The sequence below is a fragment of the Phyllobates terribilis genome, unplaced genomic scaffold (genome assembly GCF_046119375.1).
Source record: "Phyllobates terribilis strain yellow unplaced genomic scaffold, ASM4611937v1 Scaffold_5__5_contigs__length_657084704, whole genome shotgun sequence".
Lineage (NCBI taxonomy): Eukaryota > Metazoa > Chordata > Amphibia > Anura > Dendrobatidae > Phyllobates > Phyllobates terribilis.
Genome location: NW_027362765.1, coordinates 159,416,991 through 159,431,083, shown reverse-complemented (window position 1 = coordinate 159,431,083; position 14,093 = coordinate 159,416,991). Strand labels below are relative to the sequence as shown.

The window sequence follows — 14,093 nt, the reverse complement described above, 5'->3', positions numbered from 1 at the left end:
TTGAAGATTTGATCCGGTAACCTGTTGCTTCATGGTAGGTTCACCTGTCTGTTGAGCTATTGCCCTTTCTTCCCTGTCCAAGTGATGATGGTTTCAGTTGTCTATGTTTTCCCCTCTCCAAGTGTTTCTCATTTTCCCATTTTGGGTTTGACCAATCACATTCCAGGTGGAGTTTTAAATTTTCACCCTTCATTACACTTTTCTTTGCTGGCCATACCTCTTGGTGGATGTTTATTCAGGAGTTTCAGCCCTTCAGCTAAGGGGTTTACATTTATTGGTAAACTCCAGTTGTATTCCTGCAATCAGTCTGCTTGCTTTGCTTACCTTCCCAGCACCTTTTCCTTTTACCACTGTTAGGCTTCTGGGAGGCTACTTGTTCTTTTTATTTTGGTTCTCCATAGTTTTGTCACTCTACCCTAAATGAATGTGTTTTAGTTTGTCACCCTGGATTTTCTTATCTTTCTTCATACTTTACTCTCCCTTTATTAGCAGTGTGATGCGGCCTCACCTCTAGTACCTCATTAGGTACGAGAAACCCCTCAACGCCCTTTTAGGGAGTTAGGTCCAAGGTGGTGTTTTTAGTTTGTGGCTAAGGCCTTTCTAATCTCTACAGGGACCAGTTTGGTTTTGGTGTGGTGTCTCCCGATGGTTGAACTTCCTGATGTCCATTACCCATGTGTGAGTGTGTACACGTTCAGAACTCTGTCACTTACCCCATGTGCAGGGCATTGTAGTAGCTTAGGTATTCATTGTTGCGACCACTCAAATATTGACAGTTAGTTAGCTGTTAGTGGCCGTAACCATGGATACCTAAGCTACTGCAATGCCCCGCGCATGGGCATTGCAACAAAATGATCCAATATTACATGTCTGCGAGCTACAAAAGTATTTGAACCTTTTTTTTTAGCATCTGTAGTGATCCAGTTCTGTAGCAATAACTGCATCTAAACGTTTCCGGTAATTGCTGAATACTCCTGTCTTCAGCTTGGAAAATTTTTTAGCGCATTACTCCCTACAAAACAGATTAAACTTTGCTATGTTGTTAAGTTTTCTCCCAGGACCTGCTAGTTTTATGTCCTTTCACAACATTAATATAGTATTAAAGGGGATTTATTAGTAGGATCTTCCCTTCTAAGCCATCTATATAGGCATGTACACACGTGGTCAAAATTGTTGGTACCCCTGTTTAATGAAAGAAAAACCCACAATGGTCACAGAAATAACTTGAATCTGAAAAAAGTAATAATAAATTAAAAATCTATGAAAATGAACAAATGAAAATCAGACATTGCTTTTCAACCCTGCTTCTGCCAATTTTTAAAAAAAATTAAACTCATGAAATAGGCCTGGACAGAAAATGATGGCACCCCTGAAAATAATGTGACAAAAGGGACATGTTAAATCAAGTTGTGTCCACTAATTAGCATCACGAGAATTTGTGTTTATCCAGGGGGAATATAGGGGACTCGGTACCCGGGTCTTTTATCTTGTTTAGGAGGTCACGGCAGTCGGCTCCCGGGCTCGTCTATCTTTAAAAAGGGGTTTTAGTATACAGTTTGTCTCGTGACGCCACCTGTGGTTTCCGGTAATGGTTACCGGCGCTGCTGCAGACCTCCAGGGGTGATGGGATGGCAGCTGGGATGTTCTTGCTCCCCACAGGCAGAGCGGGTATAAGGGCTCCTGGTCCGTGTCTCCCTCTCTCTAAGCTCCTGGCCAGCCTGCAACTGGGCCTAGCTTCTGTGTCGTGTTGTTCCTTCACCTGTCGCTTGGTAGTAGGACCTTTTTCTGGCAACCACTATCCCTGGACGCTGGGGCCTTCGTGGTTCCTAGTCCTGTCAAGGGTTTAGCTTCAGGTCGACCAGGGACTTGTCCTCCTGGTATGCCGGTAATCCCTACTGGGTATAAAGGACCCTGTAGGCGCGGACTCGGTGTCCGGTTCGTTTCTTGGGGTGAGCCTATGATGCTCCTCTGCCCCCTCAACTCCTCTCTCCTCTCCTCCTTGCCTCCAGCCACACTCGGGGCCCTCAATACAGCAGCAGTAGATGTGCTGCGTCTTCACTGCTCTCAGTGGCAGCACACTCTCTCTCAGACTGAGACTCTCTGACTGCCTAACTCCACCCTCCATATATATAACCCTAACGGGCTCCTTCTGGTGGTATGAGGTGGAAGGGTGGAGGTGTTTGTATGTAGTGAGGGCCTCTTGTGGAGAAGTCCATCCATGCACCCTTTTGGGTCCTGTGGTACCTGTGAACAGCAGGGTGCCACATTCCCCCCTATTACAATTCAGTACTCCTGGACTGAAGCATTTTGTTTAAAACAGGTAACAACAATAGCAATGACAATAATAAAGTTACAGTATGTCCCGTAACCAGGTGTCCATTTCACCGAAGATGGTATAACATGAGTAACATGAGGGACCCGTCCGAAAACCCTCAACATAGGCCCTGGGCGTGGCTACAGGGCATAAGTGATCCAGGTGCTGGACCATGTCTTCAGCCATGCCAAACGGGTTTTTGTTCAGTGGTCAAACAAGGGGGGCACTTTTGATGAGTGCAACTATTTACAAGGACAGTTTTTGGCTGCTCACAGTCCTCAGCCTACAAGTCTTTATACCCTGACGGATAACTACAGGCACACATTAATTTCAGTTTACACAATAATCAATAGACAATACCCAACTGGTTAACTATTTACACTTTAGGCATTTTGTATTTTAATTCCTAAACCTGGCAGGGATTTGGCCTTGTGTGCTGCGTGATGACCTTCGTAGCACTGGGGTGTTACTAGTGTCTGTGCATGCACTCTCTGCTAACCTATCAGGTGTACGTGCTTCTAGATTATAAAACTGCTTCAATCTCTCTATGGGACTGGCAAGTGCACTGATCACTGGTAGTGTTGAGCGAGTATGTTCTATTAACCCTTTTGCCGAGTATGCTCGGGCCAAGCTCCGAGTATTTATAGCTGCTTGGTGATATGGTTGAATCAATCCCGTGTGCATGATTTGCAACTGTTTGACAGTTTTATTACATGTGAGGAATGTCTATCTCTTACACATTCCTCACATGTAATAAAACTGTCAAACAGTTGCAAATCATGCACACGGGAGCGATTCAACAATATCACCGAGCAGCTATAAATACTCGGATCTCGGCCCGAGCATACTCGGACAGAACATACTCGCTCAACACTAATCACTGGGTCTTCAGGCTCCGCTTCAACGGGTGATCCTCCTCTGACTGGGGACTTTTCCTGTTCCTGAGCAGGTTCCTCTAGGGCACTCACAGGTTCTTCTTGTGGTTGATAGAAGTGTATTACTGGTATAATAACTGCTCCATCAAGTTGAGGCCAGTCCGCAGGGAAATCTACTAGAACTGTGTGAAGCACATCTTCCTTGGGTTCTTCCGGTGCTATAGGAGGTATTTCTTCCTCCGTTGTCTTCAGTAGACCTGGGCACACTTTCAAGTGGTCTCTTGAGACTGTTGCGGTTGTCTTACCTCCATCCTTACTAATCAGGCAAGTTTTTCTGTTGTCATATCTGGAGTTTAGCACAGTGGAGGGCTCTCTTTCCCACTGGTCATTGAGCTTGTGACCTCTTCTTTTCCGCTTTAGCAATATCTCTCCAGGTGCCAAGGGTTCTGCTGGTGCATGTTTGTTATACTGCTCTTCCTGTCTTTCCCTCACCTTGTTTAGACTGTCTTCGACACAGGCCTGTTCCTTCCTGTACTGCTCTTGCCGATTTGTGTCCCAGTCTTCAGTGGATGTATCTGCAGCAGGCTCTACCACTCTGAGCTCCAGGTCCATGGGCAATTTTCCAGGTCTTGCTCTCATAAGGTACGCTGGGGTACAATTAGTAGAACTCCCGGGTATGTGGTTATACAGGTCCACTAGGTCAGGTAGCTTTTCTGGCCACTGGTTCCTCTCTTCTAAAGGTACGGTTTTCAACAAGTCTATAACGATGTTGTTCATTTTCTCGCACATACCGTTGGTTTGCGGATGATATGGCGTAGTCCGGATCTTCTTGCATCCATACAGGTGGCAGAATTCCTTGAATAGCTCAGCTTCGAAAGCAGGGCCTTGATCTGTGAGTACCTTTTCTGTATATCCATGGGGTCTGCAGAAGTAGGCTTGGAACGTTCTTGCTGCAGTTTCTGCTGCCAGGTCCTTGACAGGGGCTACCACCAGGAACCGGGAATAGTGATCCACCATGGTCAGGGCATAGGAGTAGCCTGATCTGCTGGGTGACAGTTTGACGTGATCCAGAGCGACAATTTCTCGCTGCCGTAGTCTTTCCTTCTGAGGCTACAGAGTCCACAATTCCGGCACCACCTTTCTATGGAACTCCGCTTTCCAACCCAATAGAACCGGTCCTTCAGCAGGGTTTCCAGCTTCTTGCAGCCAAAGTGACCTGCTTGGTCATGGTAGGCCTCTAACACCATCTGGATATCTGTCCTAGGTACAACAATCTGCTACACCATTTCATGGGTCTTGAGGTTGACATATCTTCTCCACAACGTCTCTCTGTAGATGAACAGTCGGCTTCTCTCATTCCACAGGTGTTTGGCTTGTGGAGGAGCACCCTTCTCCAGGTGAGAACCTTCTTGGGTTATCAGTCTTTTGATGAGGCTGACAACCGGATCACTGTCCTGGGTCTCCTTCCAGCTGTGATGAGGTAGAGGGTTTGGCGTCCTACCATGACATCTTCTGGAGGCGTGTTGCTCGTGGACCACTCCGCTTCTGTGGAAGGCAGGTAATTCAACTTCTTCTAGGTCATCCACTTCATCCTCGGTGTCTGACTGGTATTCTTGTGACCTGCCCGGTACTTGATTCTGAATTGATAATTCGACAATCTGGCGACCCAACGCTGTTCCATGGCTCCCAACCTGGCTGTCTCCAGGTGCGTCAAGGGATTATTGTCGGTAAAGACTGTGAATTTGGTTGAGGCTAGGTAATGCTTGAATCTTTCAGTGATAGCCCAGACCAAGGCCAGGAACTCCAGCTTGAAGGAACTTTAATTCTCCGGGTTCCTCTCAGTAGGGCGAAGCTTCCTACTGGCATAAGCAATTACCTTTTCTCTGCCATTTTGCTTCTGGGACAACACAGCTCCCAGTCCCTCGTTGCTAGCATCAGTATACAACAGGAAAGGCTGGCTGTAGTCAGGGTAAGCCAGGATTTCTTCACCAGTTAGGACTTCCTTCATTGATGCAAAGGACTCAGTCTGCTCTTTGTCCCACTGGAATGGGGGAATTTTCCCTCTTTTGGACTGTCCTACCAGGAGGTCTTGTAGAGGTGCTACCTTTTTGGTATAGTCCTTTATGAACCTCCTGTAGTATCCGACCAGTCCCAGGAATTGCCATACTTCTTTGATGCTTCTCGGTTCAGGCCACTTCTGGATGGCAGTGACATTCTCTGGGTCTGGTGCTACTCCCTCTGAGCTGACTACGTGTCCCGGGTACTGAACCTTCTGCTTGAGCAGATGGCACTTAGAAGGTTTTAGTTTCATCCCATACCGGGACAATGCTTCAAATACCTCCGCCTGGTGCATCAGATGGTCTTTATACGTCCTCGAGTACACGATAACGTCATCCAGGTACAGCAGCACTGTCTCAAAGTTCCGGTGTCCCAAGCAACACTCCATCAACCTCTGGAACGTTCCAGGGGCATTGCAGAGCCCAAACGGCATACTGTTGAACTCGCATAATCCCATCGGGGTGGTGATGGCTGTCTTGTCCCGGTCATCCTCAGCAACAGAGACTTGCCAGTACCCACTAGTGAGATCCAATGCAGAGAAGTAATTGGCAGATTTTAGTGCAGCCAGGGATTCCTCTATACGGGGCAAAGGGTATGCATCTTTATGTGTTATGCGATTAATTTGTCTATAATCTACACACATCCTCATGCTACCTTCCTTTTTCCTGACCAGGACAAGGAGAGCTGCCCAGGGGCTACAGCTATCCCTTATTACCCCTGCCTTTTTCATGTCATGCAACATATCCTTGACTTTTTGGTAATGTGCTGGTGGTACGAGTCTGTAACGCTCTTTAATGGGTGGATGGTTACCGGTGAGTATGTGGTGTTGTACCCCTTTAACCCTTCCAAAATCAAGTGGGTGTTTACTAAACACTTGTTCATATTCCTGAACCACTCTGTAGACACCGTGTTTTTGATGGACAGGAGTGGCGTCAGTTCCAACATGGAGCTGTTGACACCAATCCTCCAGCTGAGCTTCGGAGTCATTGTCCTCCATTGTATCTGGTGGTGTCAAGGATTCCACTGTGTGCATGGCATTATTATTCACAGTATACAATCTGGCAACAGTGGCGTATCGTGGCAATTTAACTTCCTCCTCCCCACAATTTAGGAGACGAACAGGTACCCTCCCATTGCGTACATCAACTACACCTCTAGCAGTTAGGAGTGTAGGTCTGTGCTCCGAACTAATGGGCTCCACTACCGCCTGGTAGTTCTGTCCCTTGAGACCTATTGCTGCCCTACACCAAATCAGCATTTCACTCATTGGGGGAATCACAATGGGTATCGGGTCTGTCACCCGTACATTACCAATCTCACCACCTGTTAGTTTTACCTGCTGCTGGTACAGGAGGGCTCAAATTTCTTTCTGGAGAACCTTCCTCTGCGCTGGTTTGGCAGTGTCAGCAATCTGTTGGAGTAAAAACAACACTTCTCCCAAACAGTTACCAACAATATTTGTACCAAGTATCATATACAGATTGGTATCGCCAGGGTTAGATTCTATGACAATTAGTCCTTGGTCTTTTAGTTCCACTCTCCCCACCTTCACTATCACGTCCTTAACCCCTACTGGGTTAAGAGGAAGGCTGTTAGAGGCATACACAGAGAGGTTCGGGGCTAGCGGGTGGAGTTAATTTTTTGGACCAGTACCTTTTGTAGATGACATCAGGTATGATGGTTACCTGTGAGCCGGTGTCCAGTAATGCTGGTGTTGCTATTCTATCCAGCACGATGGACAGGAAAGGCCTTCCTCCTACAAACCGGTGGTACCAGCTTGATGGGCCTGGTTGGTCTACTCCTGGGTGTCGGCCAGGGTTTTACTTAGCTGACGCACTTCAGAGCGCAGGCTGTCCAGCTCGCTAGGGGGCTCTGTTTGCATCTTTGTTTCAGCCGTTAATGAAGGAGCAGTGGGTGCTGCGGGCACTGGGGTGGCCCCACCCAGGTAACGCTGGATAGCAGTATCTGATGGTTCCAGGGGCTGCCAACCCTTTATAGCCATGTCCTTCAGGGCATCAAAGGTGGCATTTGGATGATCTAGGGCCCACCACCGTATGGTTCTGCTCTCCTCCTGGGACCTCAACCCCCGGATGAACTGTTCTGTCAGCATTTTGTCCTCACCATGTATGCTGGCTGGACTAACCTGTTTCAGGGCCCGCAAGGCTTCCTGTAAGCGCCAGGCATAGTCCCGGATACTGTTCTCAGGTTTCTGGGTATAGTGGTAGAACCTCATCCGGAGATCTGTCTCAGTGCAATTTTCAAAGACAGTTTGCAGTCTCTTAAAAATAATGGATACTGATTCCTGGTCTGCGGTTGGCCAGGTTTCAACTTCCCGCTCTGTGGCACCAGACAATTGTCCCAGCACAACAGCGGCTCTCTGCTTACCAGTCATTGAGTACATATCCATTACACCGCATATTTTCCTTTTGAATCCAGACAGCGTGTCTGGTTTGCCGTCATACCGGGGAAGCCATTTTGCTCCAGGGATATACGGCAGAGCCATGGGTATTAAAGGAGTCAAGACCTCTGCTGGTGGGGCGGCCGCTCCGGCCGGAGCAGCGCCAGGCTCAAGCTGAGCACCAGGAGCGTTAACTGGTGCTCCGGCATTTTGCTGGTCATCGCCCATGGTTGCGCCCCCCTAGTGAACCATAGCCTACCTCCTTTACTTTTGATCGGGTAGGCTGCAGCTCCGCAGACGATGGTCTCCTTCCAGGACCTGACACTTCCTGGTGCTGCGTCAGCGCCCGAGGCGGGGCCTTGAGCTTTGCGCGCTTCTAGCAGTCACGCCTCTCCAATTCCCACGGTTACGCCCCTCTTCTTCCCGTGTGGCGACGTGATAATGGCGGCGATGTTCATCACAGTAAAAATAGAGTTCATTTACGGCACACAGTACCCGGTGGCAATGGGCAAGAAATCCTGTTCGTGACACCAGGTAAGAGAGCTGTGTCCCCCAGGGGGAATATAGGGGACTCAGTACCTGGGCCTTTTACCTTGTTTAGGAGGTCACGGCAGTCAGCTCCTGAGCCCGTACTCTGGGTCTCTCTTTAAAAAGGAGTTTTAGTATACAGTTTGTCTCGTGACGACACCTGTGGTTTCCGGTAATGGTTACCGGTACTGCTGCAGACCTCCAGGGGTGATGGGATGGCAGCTGGGATGTTTTTGCTCCCCACAGGCAGAGCGGGTATAAGGGCTCCTGGTCCATGTCTCCCTCTCTCTAAGCTCATGGCCAGCCTGCAACTGGGCCTAGCTTCTGTGTCGTGCTGTTCCTTCACCTGTCGCTTGGTAGTAGGACCTTTTTCTGGCAACCACTATCCCTGGACGCCGGGGCCTTTGTGGTTCCTAATCCTGTCAAGGGTTTAACTTCAGGTCGACCAGGGACTTGTAGTCCTCCTGGTATGGCGGTAATCCCTACTGGGTATAAAGGACCCTGTAGGTGCGTGTCTTGGGGTGAGCCTATGATGCTCCTCTGCCCCTCAACTCCTCTCTCCTCTTTTCTTTGCCTCCGGCCACACTCGGGGCCCTCAATACAGCAGCAGTAGATGTGCTGCGTCTTCACTGCGCTCAGTGGCAGCACACTCTCTCTCAGACTGAGACTCTCTGACTGCCTAACTCCACCCTCAATATATATATATATCCCTAACGGGCTCCCTCTGGTGGTATGAGGTGGAAGGGTGGAGGTGTTTGTTTGTAACGAGGGCCTCTTGTGGAGAAGTCCATCCATGCACCCTTTTGGGTCCTGTGGTACCTGTGAACAGCAGGGTGCCACATGTCTACAATCTTGTACTCAGTCAGTGGGCCATAGGTAGGTCATAGGAATCTGAATAAAATGATACCTTGATATTTGCGTTCTGATGTGTTATTCCAGAGAAATCCACATCTTTGATCTGATCTGCATGTAGATAATATTTTAAATAGAAGGGGAAGTTACCAGTGTGGTATGTAATGGCCACTCTTTGTTTTCCTGATCTCACTGCAGAGCTGTGTGTGATAATAACTGACACTGATCTGCAGGTACCTCTTAGTGTTTCATCTTCCATCTCACAGTCAGTAAGTGTTGCAATACAGCAGAGCTGTGAGAGCTGCAGCTGCAAATTTGCTTCTTATTAGACAAATGTCAGTTCTACTGTTCTGTGTTAATTACATGTCTCACACTGGTAAGTCCACCTTTCATTTAAAATAAGCTCTGGAAGCAAATTCTAAGGTAGATCAGTGTCCAGCCCATTGATTTTAACAGCTCATTTACATATGAGAAAAACGTAGATTTCTCTGAAATAAGACATCGAAGAACAGATAACAAGGTATAATTTCCAGATTTCTATGACCTGCATGGCCATATAGAAAACAACACCTGCACACCTTTAGTGTTAAATTAATGTACAGGTGCACAAATATGATATGTGGCCAATATACAAACATATACATACAATATTCCCCTCCATGCCTCAGTCAGCACTGTTATCTACACATCTTTCCTTTGATCAAAAAATGCTATGTAAGTACTTTGCATTTTTAACGTTTACAGCCGCGGCATTTTGCCACTGTCCCCCGGATTAGGGGATGGCCGTTCTCTAAGGCTCACAGAACTTGCAGCGCGCCGGCTCCCAGTGATCAATTGTACTAGTTTCTTACAGACGCGAGTACAACTGAAGCTCTGACCGCCGGGTCAGAGCATGTGATCATACTGCTGACGTCACTCGCCAGCGCCCAGAAGCGTGAAGAACATTGGTGGAAAGTGCTCCACACTGAAGCTGAAGACACCAAAGATTAAATCTAATGGGCGCAGGGGGATATTTACTGTGTGGGGGTATAATTACTGTGTGGGGGAGGATATTTACTATGTGTGGGGGGATATCTACTATGTGTAGCGGGATAGTTACTATGTGTGGGGGGATATATTTCCTGTGTAGGGGTGTATTTACTGTGTGGGGGATGTATTTACTGTCGGGGGGATGTATTTACTGTGAATTAGTGTGAGGTGGGGATATTTACTGTGTGGGGGGGTATTTACTATGTGTGGTGGGGTATTTAGAGCAACAGGGCTGGGGGAGGTTTACTGTGTGTGTAGGAGATGTAGTGTAATGGAGCTGGGGGAGATTTACTGCATGGGGGGAGATTTAGTTGTAACGGCAGGCAGTATGGAAAATAAGAGGGTAAATGTATGAGGAGGGATGGGAAAGTGTGTGAGGATACTATTGAAGGGAATAGTGTGAGGAGACAGTATGGGGGGAGAAAAGTGAGTGGGCACAGAGTAAAGACTGAGTAGTATGTATGAGGGGGTAGCATGGGGGACAGTGTAAGGGCACAGACAGGAAGGGATAATAAGCCAAGTAGTGTGAGTGTAGTGAGGGTGGCACAGTAGAGAGACTGGGCCCAATAGGGGGGTACACAGTGTGAGAGGAGAGTGTGAAGAGGGGGCCCAGTATGGAAAGGAGAGGCAGAGTTGTGACCATGTAGCATAAGAGGGACAATGTGGGGTCATATTTTGTGCAGGGAATATAGTGAGAGGCAATTATTTATTCAGGGGCTCAGTGTAGGGCACATATTTTTTTTTCAGGAGCACTGTAATGACACTACTATCGGTGAAGATGTTATTTTGCAGAGATGAGCTGTGGATGAGAAAAGTCATCATGGCGTCTGGACAAGATGAAGAAGAAAAGAAAGAGAACGACTCCGGAGACAACGTCATCTATCAGGTACCTGGATGTAAATGTATTGACTAATTCTCATATTTTTATTTATGTTAGGAGCATTAGTTAGGACCAAGTTTGTGATGAGTCTGCAGTCATTCTATGTGACTGCAGGCTTCTGAATTCTCACAGTGCGCACTGCACGCTGTCAGCATTTCTCGCGTCGGCGATTTGCATATATGCGGTCACATTCCGACTAGACATCAGTGGCCTCACTCAATGAAAATTAATTGAGTGAGGCTGGACAAGCCTAGTCGGAATGTGGCCAGAAGTATACAAATTGCAGTTGTGCAAAGGAGAATCCGAAAAGTGCGCAGTGCATGCACTGTAAGAATTCAGAAGCCTGCAGTCAAAGAGTGACTGCAGACTTTCATCTCAAGCCTGGACGAGCCCTTTAATTATAAAATAAAGCCCTGTAGCCAATCCTAGCAGCTTGTATTATACTCTCTGTCAGGATTCAGCTCTGCTTGCTGGTTCCAGCAGTCATCACATGGCCACTTCACTAACATGCGATTTGCAATCTTACGGTCACGTGGCAACTAGCAGCTTCTCTTCCTGCTTTTCTCAGTTTTTCGCTGAACATTGAGAAAATTAGGAAGAGCAGCTCGTCAGCACGTGATTAAGTGTGCAATTCGCATAAGTGCTTAAGGGGAGGGTGGGGGGGGGCAAACTGAATTCTTTCCCCAGGTGCCAGAAAACCTAGATACACCTTATCGCAAAATGTGGGCTGATGGGAGCCAATGCACAATCTAATTTACATAATTTAAATGCTTAAGCTGCAACGATCAGAACAAGCTCCAGTTGCTGCACTAACGCTGCGTGCCCACGATGCGTTTTTCATGCGTTTCCGCTGCGGAATTTCTGCAGCGGAAACGCATCAAAAACGCTTGGTAATCCGCACCACATGGTCCTCAATGGCATTCCGCAATGTCAATGCACATGCTGCGGATTATTCCGCAGCGTTTCTGCGGCGCTCAAAAATCCGCAGCATGTTCATTAATTTTGCGGAAGCGCAGCGGAATGGCCGCCGTTGACTTGCATTGAGACGCATATAATCCGTGTCTGTACATTTGTACACGCGGATTATATGCGTTTCAATGTGCGGATGGTACCCAGGTCTGGAGGAGAGAAGACTCTCATCCAGACCTGGGTACCATTGTACCTGTGAAAAAAATAATAAATAAAGTTTATATTTACCTTCTCGCGGGCCGTCCGGCAGCGCTTATCTTCCAGGACCTGAGATGACGTCGCCGTCATGTGAACGCAGGCTGTCTCGAGATATGCCGGCATCCCGGAAGGAGCGCGACAACACACGGGCAGCACACGCAGCGGGGGATCGGTAAGTATAGCTTTATTTTTTACGGTCACACTATATAAATCCATGCTGTTTGTATGGATTTATATAGTGTGACCTAGTTGTCAAGCACTTTCCAAGTGATGCTATCGCCTGGAAAGTGCTTGTAGTCCGCATGCGTAAACGCATGCATAAACGCATGTGAATACGCATGTGAATACGCGTGTATTCTGCAGGAAAAACGCATGCACAATCTGCATGCATTTTTTTCTGGCAAGGGAGATGCAGAAACGCTGCATAAATTTTCTGCTTCATTTCTGCATCGTGGGCACATAGCCTTACAGGCAGATTCCGTCTATGTAGCACAACCATGATCTGCCTGGTATGTTGCAGGCTCAGCTTCTGAGCCATCTGCATACTTTGCTTAATGAACTTTGAGGGAAATGTACATCATAAGTCAATGACTAATTAACTGTTTTGTAAAACAATGTGTTTGCTTTGCGTCATTGTCTTGCTGCACAACCTATGTTCTCTTGAGATTCAGCTCATGTCCCTTTAGAATTTGCTGATACAGTCATATGAAAAAGTTTGGGCACCCCTATTAATCTTAAGCTTAATGTTTTATAAAAATTGGTGTTTTTGCAACAGCTATTTCAGTTTGATATATGTAATAACTGTTGGACACAGTAATGTTTCTGCCTTGAAATGAGTTTTATTGTACTAACAGAAAATGTGCAATCTGCATTCAAACAAAATTTGAATTTTGTAAATGGATCTACGTTCTGGGAACTAGAGCCCCCATGGGTTTGAATGAAGCTTTTAGCTTTTCTCCCTTTCTATAATAGTTTCCTCTAGGGCCCATGTTCTACTAAAATACTCCACATCAGCAGCACCCTTTGGTCAATTGAAATTTATGAAAATTGCCTTGGTTTTTAACAAAACCATTTTATTTAAAAAAAAAAAATTTTAACCTGTTTGTCTTCTCTGAGCACATTCTCTCATTTTATGTATATTCGGGCTCTAATCAAATTGCCCTTATTATTTTCAGGCCGAATGTCAATTCATTCTGATGATTCCACATGTTGAATATGAAAGACAGAACACTAAAGAAACTGAAATCCCATATAAAGTCTGCATGACTCCTATTTGAAGGAACTATGTGAGTGCAGACTGGCAGACATTGTTTTGCAGAAGCCCAGTAGGTAATGTAATAATGAAGTTTACTAAAAAAGTGGTTAATTTATAAGGTTTTGGGTTCTGCAAAACTCATGTCATGCCGGTCTGCACATTGACATTTGAAAATGTAATAAGCAGATTGAGGAATGTTTTATAGAGATTCTTTGTGTGTTCTCCTTTAAGATCTGATTCTCTGGCACTCGGCCTCAAAACAGACTCTATAGGGTTAACCTTTGTTTACAGTGCTCTCTCTCTCCTGTTCCTGATTAGGTGCCCCTGCCTTGCGCCCCCCTCCCTCTCCACAGTCCATCGCTGTCAGTATCCATGCTGGACGCAGGTGACTTAATCCTGATGTCCAGATATGCGTGGTTGAGGAGCGAAGGACGGTGGGGGGAGGGTAGGAGGGGCTGAATGCATGCGCCGCCTTCTAGTCGGCATTGGACAGATTGAAGCACGTGATCTCTTAGCCCGACATAAAAGAGTGATTGGCTGAGCCTGTAGCCACGCCCCCTTGAGGAAGCTAGTGCGAAATGCGCACTGGGGCCAGGGGTCACGTGGTAAGTGGGTCCTAACAGCCTTCCTGACCGGTAATAGCATGATTCAACACTGCTAACACCACAAAATGAGATATTCCTGCTTGATTCAGTGAGGTGACACTAACTGGGGTCTGAGATTTCAGCACAGGGTAA

The 14,093-nt window shown here is 47.0% G+C and overlaps 1 protein-coding gene across 1 annotated transcript in view; it reads left to right on the top strand.

Moving 5' to 3' along the window:
- LOC141271501 (NXPE family member 1-like) overlaps nucleotides 1–14,093 on the top strand; it is a 234,785-nt gene that overhangs the window by 178,713 nt on the left and 41,979 nt on the right. The window contains exon 4 of the mRNA XM_073681564.1: nucleotides 1,059–1,067. Coding sequence (XP_073537665.1) covers nucleotides 1,059–1,067 — 9 coding nt within the window. The remainder of the gene's footprint in view (nucleotides 1–1,058; nucleotides 1,068–14,093) is intronic.